General features: G+C 50.8%; 5 protein-coding genes across 5 annotated transcripts; 2 read left to right on the forward strand and 3 right to left on the reverse strand.

Annotated features, from left to right (window-relative positions):
- Window positions 1–4549: 4549 nt before the first annotated feature.
- SCS7 (fatty acid alpha-hydroxylase) lies at window positions 4550–6402 on the reverse strand. Its single transcript, XM_024464484.1, has 2 exons — window positions 5338–6402; window positions 4550–5280 (listed from the first exon to the last, which is right to left on the reverse strand). The coding sequence occupies exons 1-2, from the start codon at window positions 6090–6092 to the stop codon at window positions 4872–4874; spliced, it is 1164 nt and encodes a 387-aa protein (XP_024327593.1). The 5' UTR covers window positions 6093–6402; the 3' UTR covers window positions 4550–4871.
- Window positions 6403–6884: 482 nt separating this feature from the next.
- VC83_00798 (uncharacterized protein) lies at window positions 6885–10062 on the forward strand (the record flags this gene model as incomplete). Its single annotated transcript, XM_024464485.1, has 6 exons — window positions 6885–7526; window positions 7580–7637; window positions 7725–8111; window positions 8179–8340; window positions 8387–9096; window positions 9147–10062. Exons 1-6 carry the CDS (start codon window positions 7279–7281, stop codon window positions 10060–10062), a joined length of 2481 nt encoding a protein of 826 aa, XP_024327600.1. The 5' UTR covers window positions 6885–7278.
- Window positions 10063–10383: 321 nt separating this feature from the next.
- SEC65 (signal recognition particle subunit) lies at window positions 10384–11351 on the reverse strand (the record flags this gene model as incomplete). Its single annotated transcript, XM_024464486.1, has 2 exons — window positions 10783–11351; window positions 10384–10730 (listed from the first exon to the last, which is right to left on the reverse strand). The coding sequence occupies exons 1-2, from the start codon at window positions 11267–11269 to the stop codon at window positions 10384–10386; spliced, it is 834 nt and encodes a 277-aa protein (XP_024327599.1). The 5' UTR covers window positions 11270–11351.
- A 31-nt stretch (window positions 11352–11382) lies between these two features.
- PIS1 (CDP-diacylglycerol-inositol 3-phosphatidyltransferase) lies at window positions 11383–13602 on the forward strand. Its single transcript, XM_024464487.1, has 4 exons — window positions 11383–11672; window positions 11880–12113; window positions 12181–12557; window positions 12616–13602. Exons 2-4 carry the CDS (start codon window positions 11936–11938, stop codon window positions 12994–12996), a joined length of 936 nt encoding a protein of 311 aa, XP_024327657.1. The 5' UTR covers window positions 11383–11672; window positions 11880–11935; the 3' UTR covers window positions 12997–13602.
- On the reverse strand, window positions 13603–16149 carry VC83_00801 (uncharacterized protein). Its single transcript, XM_024464488.1, has 5 exons — window positions 15683–16149; window positions 15426–15614; window positions 15325–15372; window positions 14971–15256; window positions 13603–14895 (listed from the first exon to the last, which is right to left on the reverse strand). Exons 1-5 carry the CDS (start codon window positions 15749–15751, stop codon window positions 14009–14011), a joined length of 1479 nt encoding a protein of 492 aa, XP_024327656.1. The 5' UTR covers window positions 15752–16149; the 3' UTR covers window positions 13603–14008.
- Window positions 16150–16584: the final 435 nt, after the last annotated feature.

The raw sequence follows: 16584 nt of genomic DNA on the forward strand, positions 1-16584 counted from the left end.
AGACACCCATTCTTAACGGCCTTAGTGCGCTTAATGGCGCATATAGAGCGTGGAATTAACAATGATTCGAGTACATTCTATCGTTCTAATCGAAAAGCCAGTCTCATCTATGTTATATACATTGTGTTCTTTGATTTTAAGACATGTCATAAGGTCCTTGTATACATCAAACCATCCTACTACCACGTCTTTTATAACACTGTTCATCTTTTATAACACTGTTCATCCTTTATGATTTGATCTGCCTTCCTAGTCGTACTTGTAAGTGTAGATGCTGTCTAATGAAGTGTAGAACCCACTCCTGCCCTAAAGATAGGTTTGGAATTTAGGTGTATGTGGTGTTAGGTGTGTTTAGGACGTGCCTATTAGCAGAAAGTTCGAAGATGCAACAACAGTGTTAATGCAGATTTCATCTACAATCTGTTGTAAAATTTGATGACTAGGTGCATAGCCACTGTTAGTAAGGACTTTTATTCACTTTATAAGGGTTTTCTCTTTCAATTCAAACAGAGGACAAAGTAACATTCTATTGCTGCTCATCCTCCTAAAGTGAAAATTGCCTAAGCGGATGTTCAAAAGGGCAAGCGGTTCTAAAGGCAGCTGTATACGCTAGGTCACTGAAGACATAAAGAGTCTCATGACCCTCCATTACCTATAGATAGTTAGTATAGCTATGACTACAGGAGGGGGCTTACCTTGCAGATTGCTACATTACAGCTAGACTAGCGCCACATAGCCTAGTCATTTACAGGGCCTACAAAGGCGCCTACTAAGGAGCTAATTAAGCCATCTAGTGTAAAGATGGCTTGCTAATTAATACCATGTTGGCATTTATGGCTAGAGTATACTGCTCTCTATGCCACATTACCTTCTAGGCGACAATGGCCTCTAAAGGTGCCATCTACGAAGCCCTAGACCCTCCTACGCCACACACACTCTTAACCCCTACTAAGAGCTCTATGTAACGCTGACTTCTAAATGATAGAAGACACAGAGGTTTCTTGCGTAAGATTGACTTGACAGAGGAGGCAGGGGATTAGACACAAAGGCTTTCCAAGTAACACGTTACAGTATTGTAAAGAATACTATATTGAGTTGAGCACGAAGCTCCTATCTAAGGATAAACTATCTACTTATATAGTGGCGTCGTGCCTCATGGGTAATCTGGATAGTTGGCGGATAGCTAGATATTCAGGATAGTTCATGGATAGCTCAACTATTCAATATCCACTAGTTTCTGCAACTATCCATTAGCCCCGTCACATGGCAGCCTACCCCGCTTGCCCCCTGTGACTCACACGTCACATTACTAGGTCCTGGACCTGTAACCATGACATCACGTTACCGTAGCTGTAACACTCTATAAGTCGACTATACGGAGGTGTTGTTCATAAGTTTTGTGAGTGGGTCGGGCTAGGGCCCCCTGCATAGGCTGGTTTGGCAATTCTGGCCAAAGTACCGATTCTCACGCGTCACGAACACTTGAGTGTGAGAGCAATCAATTCTGTAGAATAATGAGTAGAGTAGATACCTAAACCCCTATATAAAACTATACTATAAGCCTAGTACTCTGTGTGCATACCATTTGCAGCAATTACTGCTGCCATACGTGTAGGCATACTATTAAGGAGAGCATTAAGCTCAGCTTCTCCAACTTGCTCCCATGCTTCCTTAACAGCTACACGGAGCTGGTCGTAGGACATATGTTCTGGATGATTATCTTGTAGATAATTCTTCATAATATGCCACACCCGTTCAATTGGGTTGAGATCTGGTGAATACGGGGGCCATTCTATAGGGCAAATACCACGGGATCTCAACTCTTCATATGTTGCACCTGCTCTATGACCTGGAGCTCCATCTTGCATCGGCCTGGGTATAGGCGTAGCCAGCCGTGGATTAGAGGGACAGTATGAGCCATATAGGACTCAGCTCCTATTTTCCCATATTCCTTCTCCCAAAATAGTATAGGACCCTTTCCAAGACCACCTGAGAAGCAGCCCCAGAACATCCAACCTCTAGGGATTGTTAGTAAATCCTATAGTAAATAGGAGTCTCTTACCTTCTCCGTTGTACTCTATCTACAACACATGTATCATTCCACATTTCCCCTGCTTTTCGAGTAACCCATGTACGAGTATGGCGGCCTCCCGTTACCCACGTCTCGTCAGTCCAAAGTATCCTATTCCAATCATTCCGTACCCAATCCTTATGTTCAATAGCCCATGAAAGTCGCTTTTGTCGATTTGTCTCTGAGATAATAGGCTTCCGCATAGCAATCCCTTAATAATTATTAGTCTATATAGTAGTAAAGTAGAGAGGGATACTTACGTCGATTATAGCCTCTCACAGACAGAGCGCGTGTTAGGACAAGCCATGAGCATGGAATATTAAGAATGCGTATTATATTTGTATATGGCATACGCCTATTCGTGCGAGATGAGGCTATAAACTCAATAACCTCTTGAACTTGCTCATCGGATAGGATAAGTGGCCTACCCGAACGCTTCTTCGGAGTTGGAGGGCCCTGGCAAGCATACCAAGCCTGCCGTTCCGTGCAGCCAATATAGGCTGCAATTTTTTGGAACTCCCAATCTAGGGAGCGTAGTAGTGCGCAACGAAGCCGCTCATCGCGAGTAAGATGAGGCATTGTAGTTATTGAAAGAGTATGAATTTCCTACATATAAAATACAATAGTAGGAATTTTGACGCGTTAAAAAGGTACAAACAAGCCTATGCGTACCCATGCTCCAACCCATGCCCAACCCCTGGTCATCTCATGACCCACTCACAAAACTTATGAACAACACCTCCGTATGTTAGCTAGTAGTGCTACTAGAGAAGCGGCCTAAACCACGTAGCTAAGAAGAGTACTACATCATTAAACATAATGCTTAGCTAAGCCTCTAAGCATCTAAAGATGTTAAGAGGCTAAGCTAGCAAGAAGTATATGCTAGTCTCGCACAAACAAGGCATAGAGCTGTCTCTAGCGTTAGCGCTAGAGCGGTCCTCTAATGCATCTCCTTAAAATGAAGGAGGGGGAGGAGCTTCAGGAGCTCCTGTTCTGTAAAGCGGAACAGGCACTCTGCATTGCCTGGGGGCAATGTAGAAAGGGTGAAAACCTTTCATTCATACATGAACGAAGGGCGGAGTTGCTGCCGCTTGTAATGGTGGGTGCACCAGATGTGAGAATCTAGCCACCCAAGGAAGGGATGAATTTACTAAGACAACACACTGTCTTAGAAAACAGAGCCAAAGGGTCGTAGCTTAGACTATTCCACAACGCAGCAATCAGGTGTGTGATGTAGTGAAGTGGTTCAGACAAGTTGCAACAAATGTTGAGTCTGGGAACTTAGGGGTAAGTCAGAGGTTAACACCTCACTCACTTTTCAGAAACAAGGAGTAACAAGATGAATGCTTGGAAGCTTGGAAAAGACGTGGAAGTATGTGATAGTCGATTTACTGTATTGTCTGCTTGCCCTTTCTTAAGGAAAGGGCAATCCTATTTATGCTAAAGGAGTGTAGTTCTCTCATTTTCCAAGACTTTCCATGATTACCAGGCTTGGTAACTGTAGTCGACGTAAGAGAATCCCATAGAACCATCTCTTAGGTTCGTAGCCTATAGGAAGTAAAAGGAGGTCCAAGGTCAGAGTACCCCTATAGACAAATTATGTCATAGACAAATTATGTCATAGACAAATTATGTCATAACTTAACCAATCTTGTGGGTAACTAAAGAGCGATGACATGTAATGAATCATAGAGGTTCGTAGGAGCTTTTAGAGCTATCGTTCATGCTCCTAGGCCTCTAGTTGGTAGAGATATGTCATGTGGTAGTATGAGTGATGTCATGTAATGAATCATAGAGGGTTGTAGAGATATGCTATGTGGTAATATCGGCCCAGTAACTAAGGAGCGATGACGTGTAATGAATCATAGATGGTTGTAGCAATCGTTGAGTAGTATTGCTCTTGTTGTTGGTGTGATAAGCCAAAATATGTATAGTGACTTGTAGGTTTGAGGAGGAGATTTCCAAGTTTGCTCTTGAGTTTGATAGCAAACTGAGTGCAACGAATGTCAGTATGACACCGCTGCTCTTGCTGCTGCTGATAGCAATGGTAGCGATGTGCCATTGCTATCTAAGCTGTTACGCTAGCGCTCTTACGCACTAGCCTTTGGCCTCTTTAGAGAGGGCTTCTAGATGCCTTAATGAGGGCAGCGGGCTGAGTCTGCCATTAGCGTAGGCTTCCGATTCTTGGTTCTTACTTGTTAGTATGAGAGGGAACAAGATATTGCCTATTTAGGCAAATATGGCGGAGCTAAGGGGCTAATCCCAAAAAGGAGAATAAGGGTTGGGGGGCCTGTTACTGTCACGCGCTAAACATGGAACTGTTTTTCGCAACTAAAGTGGTCTACGTACTGTTTTCATCCAAATTTCAGTTCACATTATGACTTGAAAAGTATAATTTGGAGAACTTGAATGTACCTTGTTTAAACTTCTGCATTTGCTATAAAATCTACATTATTCCGGGCTCTTACAAAGTGGTATTATGGACTACAATTTTCACATTATAACTTGCACTGTATGAATAGAGTGGCTTTAAACCTTTGCATTTGATTCAGAGTCTGTATTATTCCACATAATGTACAGAGTGGTATTATGTATTTGCATTATTACTATTAATGGCCGTCATCCCAGCCGTGCTATTCATCAACCCGTGCCCACCCACAAAGCCTAGACTCCATCCTCAACGAATTTGGCCGTTTTGTCTCTCAATTACCGGTTATTCGTGAGCTTTCCATTACAATTTTGATATACATCCCCAGGGAAGGACTGCAGCCCCCCCTCGCACACAAAGAATTTCAAATTCTTAAGTCGCCTTCACGATCTTGGACACGGGTTGGGTCATGACAAGCTCAGTGCCAAAGACTCTATCCCAGAAGCAGCTCGTGACTCCAAAGCCGTTCTCATAGTCCATGAAGTGGTGCTGCATGTGCCATTTCTTTGTGTCCTGGTAGAATGCGGGGAGCTTGGCGTGGTGGAGGAAGTAGTGCGTCAGGTCGTACACCACGTATCCGAAGATGCCGCCGCAGAAGACGGCGGTGCCCATGTACCAGTTGAATGCAAAGATTGTGTGGGCGAGCTTCCAGAAGGGGGTTGCGAGGGCGAGGAAGAGGGTGGGGGGCATGACGAGGCGGTATTTGTCCATGGGGAGATAGTGGTGGACGCCGTGGAGAAGGAAGTGCAGGGTGATGGCCACACGGTTATCTGGGAGTTTTCTAGATTCATAGTTAGTGCCTAGATCAAATCAGAGTTACAGAATGGAAAAAAGTTACTGGTCTAGATGGAAGAGGCATCTGTGAAGTCCATACTCCAGGAGTGTCCAAATGAACAGGCCCAATCCGAAAAAGGCGACAACCCCCAAGTTGCCCAGGCCTTCATGAGACAGATATAATCCATACGCAACTTGTGGCAGCCAGATAATCGGAATCATGTACCAGGACGTCTTGCTAAGCGGCTCAAGGAAGTTGCCAAAGATGGGCGCAGAATCGCCACCCTTGTAATGCCTGGGACGATGGACCTGCTCGAGATAGAATTTCTTGCTGAAGCCTCCAAAGAAGACTTGCATCAGGAGCGGCTTGTTCAGGTCCAGGAACTTGTATTTCTTGTAGTCGTCGACGAGATCCGTGTCCTTGGACAGGTCCTCCGCGGATCCGACTCCTGTTGCCTCATATACCATGCGCGCGGTCGCTTTGCCGTTTGTCGCTCCGTTCCCGTTTAGTGTGGCCTGGTTGACATTCCTGCGCTTGAGACTCGAGTCTGTGGATTCGTGGGAGGGGAGGAAGCCAATTAGGCCGTCGTCAAGGATCTCATATGCAGCTTCCGAGTGTGCGTGCGAGACTTCGTCTTTCAAGATCTCCGTGACATCCTTTCCAGCGTACTCGAGGATCAGATCCCCACCGCCGGGATGTGAGTCGACAAAGTCGGAGAGGTCGCACACTTTCTCGCCCAGGGTGACATAGCAGTCTGTGGCGGTGTTATGCGACTCCACTTCCGCCCTGGTGAATGTTGGGAGAGTCCGCGAAGGCATGATGATGTTTGAAGAAACAGACAGCAATAATAATCTGAAGAGCGAAGCAAGTAATAATGTCTTTTAGGGGTGTGGAGTTTGGAGGGTAGCTGAGCAGCGAATAGCTGAGTAGACAAAAAGGAGGGGATGGTGGATATGGGGCCCAAGGCAGCAGCGGTAGGTAGTCACAGCGGTAGACGCAACGGTAGTCGCAACGGAGCGAGCACCGCAGTGATAACAAGAGTTTGTTATTTGTATAAACGGTGGTGAGGTCGATAATAAATAATTGAAGCTTGCAAAAGGAGTTGTAGTAGTGAAGTGTCCTCTGGGTTTTGGGGTGGAAGTTCTTCCTCGCAGCTCAGGAGATGTTTTCTTTTTTTCGTTTGGCCGGAAGCGCGGGAGTAGGCGTCGGTGGTCGGTCGGGTGGCATATGAAATTAATTTGCAGGGGACGGCTTTGGCTGGTTTACCGTTAAGTTAGCTTCTGCGGCGGTCAAGTTTTGGGGCTTGGCCGCTGGAATTAGTCAGTAAATGGGAGGACTGGGAGACAAAATGCACCAAAATGCACCAAAATGAACCTAAATGCACAGGTAACAGATTCTGGCATATGAGTGGCATTGCCTATCAAGTTTTGGCATGTACCGGTACATTATGATGTGCGGTGGGCAGCACGGCCAATGAGGTACTGTGGTACATCTTGATTTTGATTTTCCCGTCCGTCTCTCTCTGTCTGAGATGGTGCCGGTGCCGCCGTGTGTTTTGTGTAGGGAAAAAGGGGAAAAGGGGTCGAGACACTGGTTATTTATTATACGAGCAGCTTTATGCTTTCTATGCTGTGGTCTATATTCACCATGCTGGTCGACTCTGGTTATTTATTATCAGTTTTATACTGTGCGTTAACCCTTAAACCCTTAACCCTTAACCCTTAATGCCTCCTGGTGATGCCTCCTGGTGAAGCTTCCTCGCTAGTTCTGAGCTGATGCTTGCCACCAAACTCATGCTAAGTGTTTTACCCCACCAACCGCCATTTCTTGTTTCCAAATAGCCAACATCCCACCACCGACACATCCTACTCCTTCCGGGCATTGTGTTGTCTGCAAAGAGCTATCTGGACATCCGGCTCTATCTACCCTTAGCCAGAAAGGCGACCCTTCTTTTAACTCCCTCTGCGAGGACCCTTCAACGTCCCGTTGCCCCTCCTTTTAGCTATGACGATGTCGCTCTCATCACGTGGAAGCGTTTTTCTCATCCTCTGCCTTGTCCTGGTGCTCTGTCCAGCGCCGGCTCTGGCCTTCGGAGCTGGGAATATTCCAGGTATATCGACTGTCGAAGGGCAGAACTGGCGTCATGGCGATATCGAGGATATGCTCAAGACGGTGGCGTTTCTTAAGGGCCACAAGTGGTCCACTATGATGATTAAGAGGGTGTACTTTGGAAATTGGCTGCGTGACTACAGGTAAGTTTTATATTGATGTTTAATACTACGTCAAGTCACTAATATCTCTGCAGTCAAGCTATCGATGTTGGCTCCGTGAAGGGGGTCCCTGCTCCCACGATTCGTATTCTGGTAGGGCGCCACTTAACATCAGCCCCTGCCATTCGTTTAGAAATCAAAGTTATATTTGAGAGAGAAACATAATTAACCATCATCTAGATTTGGATTCTGAGCTTCTTGTCCTTTGGCTATGCCACCGGAGAATTCGAGGTCACTGAGGAGAGGCTCGGTGTCTACCGCCCCGAGGAGCACATTGACAACCCAAAGGACTATGCCGACAACGAGGACGCAAGGAAGTACGATCCTCGTCTCAGGGGGCCCATCCAGAAAGAGGAGCTCTTGATCGATCCTAACACTGGCATGAAGAATTACATCGCTAATGACCGTGGTGGATGGGCAACTAGCTCTGGCTACATCAGATACAGTGTCACAAGAAGTATTCATTTCGGCCGGGTTTACACTAATGGTGGAGGAGGTTCTAGCGGCAAGGATGCAGACTTGAGCGAGGCTCTCAGATGCTTGGGGCAAAGTCTTCACTGTCTTGAGGTATGTGGCTGAAGCGCCTCTGACACCGCGATGAAGCCTACTTTATAATTTCTAACATGAGGGACAGGATTGGGGCGCTCACACCAACTACTGCGAGCTTGCACTGATCGAGCTTGGCTTCAATGAGGTGTTTCCACACGTTGGAAATGCAACACAGATCAACCTGAATGGCAAACGCGTCTACCCCTTGACGACTGGAACGTTTGGTGCCGTAGACTTCTTGCATTCGGTAATTCCACTTCAATACTCTATAGAAATTTCTTTAACATTAACAGATGCTTGGAGAAGCTACAGACCACTTCACCCAGTCCGAGGTTGAGGAGATGGACCTAGCTCTCATGAACGCACAGCTTGCGACCAAGGGCGAGGGAACGCGCGGATTCTTCGGCTCGGGCTCCAACGGTGGCGATGATTTCTTGAACCTGCTGTCCCAGATTCCAGGCCAAGGATCAGGATTAGCAAGCCAAGCTCGAGACCTTCAGGCCCAGTCGCAGGCCCAAGAATATGAGAACGAGGCCACCAGAGCCTCTGGAGGCCAGTCATTCCAAGCACCCCCCGGCTCTACTGGCGGACCTCCCGGCCCTGGGATCCCAGGAATGAGCCCGGATTTCGATGCCCAGAAGACCATTGCTCGGATCTATCCCATACTAGAGTTCCGCGACAAGATCGTCAAGTCCATCAATGCTACTATTGCTAAGATCCCAGGCCTTGAGAAGCTGGTGGAGACGATTAGCGAGAAGATCACGGTGTTTATCATGTCTCTCCTTGCACCTTTCATCAGGCCCATCATCGAGAAGGTCTCGAAGGCTCTACAGGATGGATCCGGCGCTGTGGTGAAGTCGAGTTCTGACCAGCAATTCGTCGTATGGAATGACCCGACTTCCACTGATCCAACTCACTCCATGCTCTCCAAGGACCATTTCTCCAACTACCTTAACCCCGTAGGAGGACGAGTTGCCACAACAATTTTGCAATATGTTGCTCCGTAAGTCACCACCCCCCCTCCAAGAAACACCCCCCCTAACCCACCCCCAGCCGCATCCTCTACGCCTGGGAACACCCCGGCGTCCCCGCCGACGAAGTAATCAACGACATCCTCAACGTCTTCCACCACCCTGCCGCGCGCAACGAGCATCTCGAGATCCACCGCAACATGTTCAATACCGTCAAGAAATGGGTCGACGAGAACCCGCACCGCAGCAACCTCAACCACATGCTCGGCTCCGCCTCCGTCAAGTCCGGCGGGAACCACAAGGGCGGTAACCCAGCCGTCCACTCCCACGGCCCGGATAACTCGCACAGCGGCTTCGGGGGGTACGGTCAGGCTGCTAGCGCGGTGTGGGGTAAAATCCAAGCGCGTGACCTGGGTGCGATGCGTGAGATCGACGACTCCCTATCCCGTGGCATCTCGCCCTCGCCCTCGACGCCAGTTGGTGCATTCGGCTACTCGTCTGCCCCAGGCGCTCCTTCTTACGGCGGCGGCGGGGGTGAACCGTATCTCGGCGCCCAATCTGGACCATCTGGGTACTCATATGATAACGCGGCGCCGCCGTCAAGCTACCAAGCTTCAGGAGGCGGGGGATATCAAGCCCAAGACCAGTATCAGGGCGGTGGTGGCTACGGAGGCGGGTATGGAGGCGCGCCGCAGCCTTCGTATGGTGGACCTGGTGGACCGGGTGGGTATCCGCCTCAGCAGACAGGAGGGTGGGATCAGAGACTTCCGTCGCAGGGTGGATGGCAGCAGGGTCCTCCTCCACCACAGCAAGGTGGTTGGCAGCAGGGCCCGCCGCAGCAGCAGGGTGGATGGCAGCAAGGCCCGCAACCGCCGCAGCAGGGTGGGTGGCAGCAGGGACCGCCTCAGGGACCGCCGCAGGGAGGGTATCCTGGGCAGGGATATCCGGGGCAGGGAGGGGGCTATCCGGGACAAGGCTATGGTGGGGGGAGATATTAGGGGGTAAGAAGGGGGTAGGTGAACATAGTTAATGGGGGTTTTATATGGAGGGGAGGTTGAGTTAAGGGCGTGAGCGGTAGAGGGATGGGTATGCGATGATTTTGCATTGTGAGATATCCGCTACAGAACGAGTTACGAGGGGGGTAGTTTGGCGACGAATTCACTCCTTATATTTTATGACATCTCACATTCAGCCGACATCACTGACATGACACGCTGACACAAGGGTGTCAGCGTGTAGGATATGCACTCCAAATATGCCATTCAGCACCCAAACTCCCTACTCCATCCCGCATGCATGCTACATTTTTCCAACCCCAGTCACGCCCTAATAATCTTCCTCTTAACCTTCTTCGGCTTCCCCCCCTCCGCCCCCCCCCCTCCGGCACCCGTCGCATTCATCATCCCCTCCATCCCCGGCGGCAGCTGCCCTCCCATCTCGGCCATCATATCCTTGAAGAAGTTATCGCTGACCCCTCCCCCCGACATGGCAGGGCTGTAGTAAGGGAGGATAGAGCCCATTTTCCAGCCGTGGGGGATGGCGGGGACGGGGTAGGGTTTGGAGGGGTCGGGGGGGGGGGCGCCGGGGACGCGGACTTGGATTGCTGTTGCTGTGGTTGTTGGGTGGGCTTGGAGGTGGGCGGCGACGAGGAGGTAGAGGTGGTGTTCTATAGTTCGTTAGTCAAACCTCACCTCTGAGTGGTAAGTAGGCTCACATACTGGTCTGCACATTCTTATTACCCCCCCCTTTAACCCTTACCTTCACCCTCCCCGGATTACTCCAATCCTTCGGATGCAACTTCGTCGGCTCAAACAGCGTCTCCAACCTCAACCTCCCACACGCATTCACAATCTCCCTCGCCATCGGATTCTCCACCGCCAACTCCCTCCCGACCCTCCTCCCCTCCGCCCGACTCCGGTTCTTGTCAAAGTACACAGGGTACAGACACTGGAAGTCGCGGTACTTCGCGTCATCGGTCGTGGGTTGGAAATTCGTGCCGTCTGCTGAGGGGACGAGGGTTGGGTCGAGGAGGGACTGCTGTTGGGCGGCGGAGGCTGGGGGGGGAGCGCGGGGTTTGCCGACTTGAGAGGGGCGCGCTTTGAGGATCTCGCGCTCGTCGAAGTCCGAGTCGGAGAGCTCGGAGAGGCGGCCCTCGGAGGGGTCGGAGTCGGAGTCGGAGACTTCTTCTATGCGTGCGTGCGACATTTTGCTGGGTGTGTGTCTTGAGGGAGGAGGAGAATGGGCGGGGAGATGGGAGAGGTGATGGGGGATATCTGAGATCTGGGATCAGTGGGTTTTGGTGGGGCTAAGCGACGGCCTGGGGAATGAGGTTTTGGATTTTGGCACGACGAGGCTGTGCGAGGCTGAGAAGGTTGAAGAGTGAATGTGGTCACGTGATATATGCTCTCGTAGGTTCCGGTGTTAGTTACTTGGACGACGAGGGTTTATTGGGATTGTACTGCCATTGTGAGATCTTATAGCGTTTGACAGGATGTTAATTAAGGAATATAAACTATTTCACTATGAAATATTCACGACGATAGAATATCTGCCCCCAATCCTGCGTTGCGTCTCCAACCAACAGGAGGGGGCATATGTACTCGAGTACGTATGTTGCACCACACGCCTAACCCTCCAACAAACATCCTTCTCTTCTCCTACACTCCTTATCCCCTTTCAAAACATCGACGACTCCCACCGGCTCTCTCGCCAGAGTCATCTAGCTACAGACTACACTCCTCTCCTAGAGTTTCAACAACTTTCCTCGCCCATCCGAGTCGCCCCGCGTGAAACGTCAGCCCTAACAACCAACAAGGGAAAAGTCTACCTCCTCTCCTCAACGACCTCGACTCCCTCAACCCCAAACACAAAATGTCCAGCAACAAAGCCTCCGGCAAGAAGTCGCCCACGCGCAAGGGCTCCTCGCGCTCCCCCGCTCCAAAGGTGAGCGCAGAGCAGCCTCTCCTGAATGGCGACCGCGCCGCCGCTGCAGCCGGCAAGGAGGAGCACCCCTACGAGAACATTTTCCTCTTCTGGCCGAATATCATTGGTAAGTCCTCCACTTACCCCATCTCCCATCTCCACCAAACCACGCAGAGACTAACAGATCCGCCTAGGCTACGTGCGCATCGTCCTTGCCCTCGGCTCCCTCTACTACATGCCGCTCCACCCCCGAACCTGCACAATCCTCTACAGCGTGTCCTGTCTCCTCGACGCCCTCGACGGCTACGCCGCGCGGCATTTCAGCCAGTCCACCCGCTTCGGTGCTGTTCTTGATATGGTGACGGATCGCTGCACGACGGCGTGTTTGCTGGTCTTCCTCGCCTCCGCGTTCCCGCGCTGGTCGATCGTGTTTCAGGGCCTCATCTCCCTCGATCTCGCGAGCCATTACATGCACATGTACGCCACGCTTGTGATGGGTGGTTCTGGCGAGAGCCACAAGAAGGTTGATCGTAGCCGTAGCTACATCCTGAACCTCTACTACACGAACAAGGTACTTCGCTCCCCCCCTCCATCAAAACCACCGCAGTCCCCACTAACCCCCCCACCAGACAGTCCTCTTCCTTTTCTGTGCCCTCAACGAAATCTTCTTCATCGCCCTCTACCTCCTCTCCTTCTCCTCCCCCCTCCTCTCCCCCTCCCTCCTACAAGTCAACGTCGACGCCTCCACCCCCGGCTCCCTCCAGCCCGGCAACCCCTCGCACCCCTCCGCCGCCTCGCTGTTCGCCAACCCCTGGTCCGCCGGCGCCCTCGAGCTCGCCCGCGCGAATAAGCTGGATTCGTTCTGGCCATGGGTGCTGGCTGGTGCCTCGTTCCCGGTCATGGCGGGGAAGCAGATCATCAATGTTGTGCAGCTCGTTAAGGCGAGTCGGTGGTTGGGAGAGGGGGATCGCGAGGAGAGGCGTGTGAAGGGGTTGCCGAGGAAGAAGTAGGCTGTTCTATCCTACCATACATGTGGTGGACAGCAAGCAGGGCGCGTCGATGACGCGTCGATGAAGCGGGCGAGGCCTTAAGGGATCTTGCCCGCGCGGGGGAAGTGAAAGGATTGGAGTGTACACCATGGGCCATTTAGAGACTACGGAGAAAGGTCGCGGCATGGGCGGACGGCATCGACGCTGTTCTGACTATCGGAGTTTGGCACGGAACGGCAATAGGGGATGAATTCGACGGCCCACCCCAGGGACGCGAGGAGGAGGCACAGTAATGACGCGCGTAAGTTTGTGTGTGTGTGTGTATAAGCTCATTTTGGGAACTAAGGGATGGTGGGGTGTGGGGGTGGGAGACAGATCAGGGCACACGCTTTTCAAAGCCGTCTTCGTTGTGTGTGTGGGTGGTGCGGGGGGCTTGTTTCGGGATGGTACATATGAACCTAGTAATTCCTCGTAACGCACAATGGATTCTTCTTCTTTGCATGGTGTGCTGGCCGTCGGGAGTGGTTGTGAGGCTCGGTGTCACAGAAGACTAGGTAGTCTTCTGTTGCACCACAGGCGGAGGTTTTTTTTGGAGGAAGGGGGAGGGGGGGTGAAGATTGTACTACTGCTGGGCATCGTTTGTAGCTCTTGACATTTTTTTAACTAGCTAAGCTCAGCGTTTTAAAGTACGAAGTAATGTAATATCCCATTCGTTGGGATGACAAACATATCGATCGAGTTTGGTTCCCCCTTCCAGCCCGTCCTCTCGATCTGAGAATAAAGTATCCTCCGCGTCTCCTTCAAATCTCTCTTCGATCAAGATATGTCCACCACCCTCAGCAAATGCTCAATCTGTTTGTCCCTTGGGAGGCCTCCCACCCAAATATCCCGACCATCAATCAAACATGTCAGGTGCCTTGCCTCAGCACATAAATAAACTAAAATTAAACTTAAACATCTATCTCCCCACACCCATTGCTGTTTGCTGTGTTGGTTGTAACCCCCCCTCCCCCACAAGAGGGAGAGAGAGAGCCTAATAATACTCCTTATCCCACTTCTTCGGATGTCTTATAACCGTCCCCAGCGGATGCCCATCAGCCCCAAACCGACACCCAAACGCCGCACAAACCCCCTCCTCACCCTTCCCATTCCCCCCCACAGCCGCGAGATTCAGCCCGACGCTCGGACAATGATGTCCGTAGATGCAGTACTCGACATCGCAGTCCTGGCCATTCACGCAAGGGTTCAACCGGGTTAGGTAGGCGATGGCTTTGAGCTCCTCTTCGCTAGCTTTGTGCCTGTGCTCGAAGACGCATTCGTCGCCCTTGGGGCACGGGCCGCGGAGGTAGTGGTTATTGCATAGCTTTGTGTTTCCGGCGCGGCGCTTGGTGCGCTCCAGGACGACGGCGGAGATGGTGAGAGTCGGATCCAAACCGCGGTCTCCAGGCACCCAGTCGTCGAGTTTGGGATGGGGCGTGACGACGTTGACAGCTGCGGCTGCGAAGGCGCCAGAGGTGCCGTTCTTGAGAGTCACGGGGAAAACCATGGGAGGAGGAGTTGTAAGGGGGATGCTAGTAACGCCGGCCCAGGTATTTGGTGGCGTAGGGCTCTGATTGCGGCCGTTGACTATGGCTTGGAGCTGCGCCGGGGGCAGGCCGTGGGACAGCTGCTGGAATTGGCTATAGGGGGATTGGCGCTCGATGAGCTTATCGTTGCGGAATATATGGTCAAAGTTTAGGACGCGGGTGCCAGTGGCGGCGAGCTCGCGAACGATGGGGGTTCCCTCGATAATGGAGACGCGGCGGGTGGTGGATTCGTCGCGCAGGACTTCGTCGAGGAAGGGGGCGTAGCCGGCGTCGTGCGAGACGCCGAGGAGGATTTGTTTGCAGTTGTGGTTTCGAATATTCCATCTTGTGGCCTCTGTGGAAATGGTTCGTTAATGAGTCTCACACGATCAAGCCCGCCGTGGCTGCTGGGCGAAGGAAGCATGCGTACCTCTAATCTTTGAATCCGCCCTCTCCGTGCCATGGCCAACATCAATAAAGTCAAACGAGGCCTTGCCCTGCGTAAAGCCTAACGTGAACTCGCGCAGATCCTGAGGATTATCCAGTACGCCAACGCGCCCCATAGCTTTAGCCAGGCCAGAAACGTTCGCAAAGATTTTAGCTATAACTTCGACGTCGTCGGATATATTGGGGCATTGTTCCAGAGCGGCGTTTCGGAGGGCATTGGCTGCCTTTTTACCGCCTTCAAGACCTTGTCGTATATATTCTTCGTGGAACTGGGGAGAGCAAGAGGTCAGTGCTGGATTGGCTGACTGAGACAGGACGAGCAAACGGGGGTCCTTACAATGGTACCATCACCGTCAATTAACACAATTATGTAGGGATTTCGGTGCTGTTCTTGTGAGCTAATGGGAGCGACCACGGAGGAAGTGTGATCTGTAGAACCTTCAGAAATTCATTATCGGTATTATATTGTCCCAGTCGCTGGCTTGTAACAGTCAACTGCTGCTGCATCTCCCTACGACTACGTCTGGCATCGTCCAAGTCAAGCTGTGCATCTTCTAGCTCTTTCAAAAGGCGATCGTTCTCGCCGCGGAGGTCGTTTTCGAGTTTATCAATGTAGACAAGTAGATCCTATGAGGGTTGTGCCTGTCAGCGTGGTTCGGTCGAGGGTCAACGGGATGGAATGGTTGGCAACGAACCTTTATAAAACTGACAGAGTCTTCTTTTTGGGCTTCAATAATGCGGTACCGATCAAGGAATTGGGCCATTGCTCGGCGTATACGCTCGAGAGTGTCGAGCTCACTCCAGTGAAGATTTGGTGAATTGGAGACGCGTTTGGAGCGTCGCGGTGGTCTATGGACTGTGGACGACTATTCAAGTTTATTATGAACAAATCTTTGCAGTCAAACTGTTCTCCAGGTAGGGAAGATTAAAGATTAAATAGAATATTCGGTGGTGAAGTAATGTTTCCACTGGGTTTGTTGGGAGTAAGAAAGTTGGAATAAGTAACTTTTGGTGTTGCGACGAAGGTGTTTTGTGGTTTATCTCGCGTTAAGCTTGACCAAACCGCTGACGACACGGATGCGACGACGGAGGGAGCAAACAGAACAGGGATGCGGACGTCAATGGTTGAACCTTGCTGTTTTTTTGTTTTATGGGAGAGAAGCAGGTTTATATATATTCTAATCTCATACGGCTGAATTTGAGGTGCGACGACCCCAAAAAATTATGAAGGAACCTTATCGGACAGCACCATATCTATCTGCCATTGCCCGTTCGGGAGGATCAATTCCAACGACATACAACAGAGCAGATCATGCCAGAATAATATCTTCACCGCAATATACAAACACAGTATCCCATTCTATTCCACGCATACTGAGCACCGAAATCTGTCATCTCCAACCAACTCTTTCTTTGCCAGTTCCACAACCCGCTGCCTAGAACCAACCCTGCGTGGTAAACCGTTGAATATAGGCGCCAGCTACTTCGCGCTGTGTATTAATATCCCCGTTTCACACGCATCCCTGCCTAAACAAACATACTAAGTCGGTCAGATGCACGAATAAAAGCCGGTTTAAAGCTCAAGAGTGGGGTTCTG

The sequence above is a fragment of the Pseudogymnoascus destructans genome (genome assembly GCF_001641265.1).
Source record: "Pseudogymnoascus destructans isolate 20631-21 unplaced genomic scaffold scaffold_2, whole genome shotgun sequence".
NCBI lineage: Eukaryota > Fungi > Ascomycota > Leotiomycetes > Thelebolales > Thelebolaceae > Pseudogymnoascus > Pseudogymnoascus destructans.

Excerpts from the sequence above, each read along its gene's own strand:
- SCS7 (XM_024464484.1), bottom strand. The coding sequence starts at position 6,092 with ATGCCTTCGCGGACTCTCCCAACATTCACCAGGGCGGAAGTGGAGTCG. Across the intron at positions 5,281-5,337 it reads TGCCTCTTCCATCTAGACCA|AAAACTCCCAGATAACCGTG; the intron begins GTAACTTTTTTC and ends CTATGAATCTAG.
- PIS1 (XM_024464487.1), top strand. The coding sequence starts at position 11,936 with ATGTCCAGCAACAAAGCCTCCGGCAAGAAGTCGCCCACGCGCAAGGGC. Across the intron at positions 12,114-12,180 it reads CTTCTGGCCGAATATCATTG|GCTACGTGCGCATCGTCCTT; the intron begins GTAAGTCCTCCA and ends AGATCCGCCTAG. Across the intron at positions 12,558-12,615 it reads ACCTCTACTACACGAACAAG|ACAGTCCTCTTCCTTTTCTG; the intron begins GTACTTCGCTCC and ends CCCCCCCACCAG.
- VC83_00801 (XM_024464488.1), bottom strand. The coding sequence starts at position 15,751 with ATGGCCCAATTCCTTGATCGGTACCGCATTATTGAAGCCCAAAAAGAA. Across the intron at positions 15,615-15,682 it reads ACTCTGTCAGTTTTATAAAG|GATCTACTTGTCTACATTGA; the intron begins GTTCGTTGCCAA and ends CAACCCTCATAG. Across the intron at positions 15,257-15,324 it reads TTGACGGTGATGGTACCATT|TTCCACGAAGAATATATACG; the intron begins GTAAGGACCCCC and ends TGCTCTCCCCAG.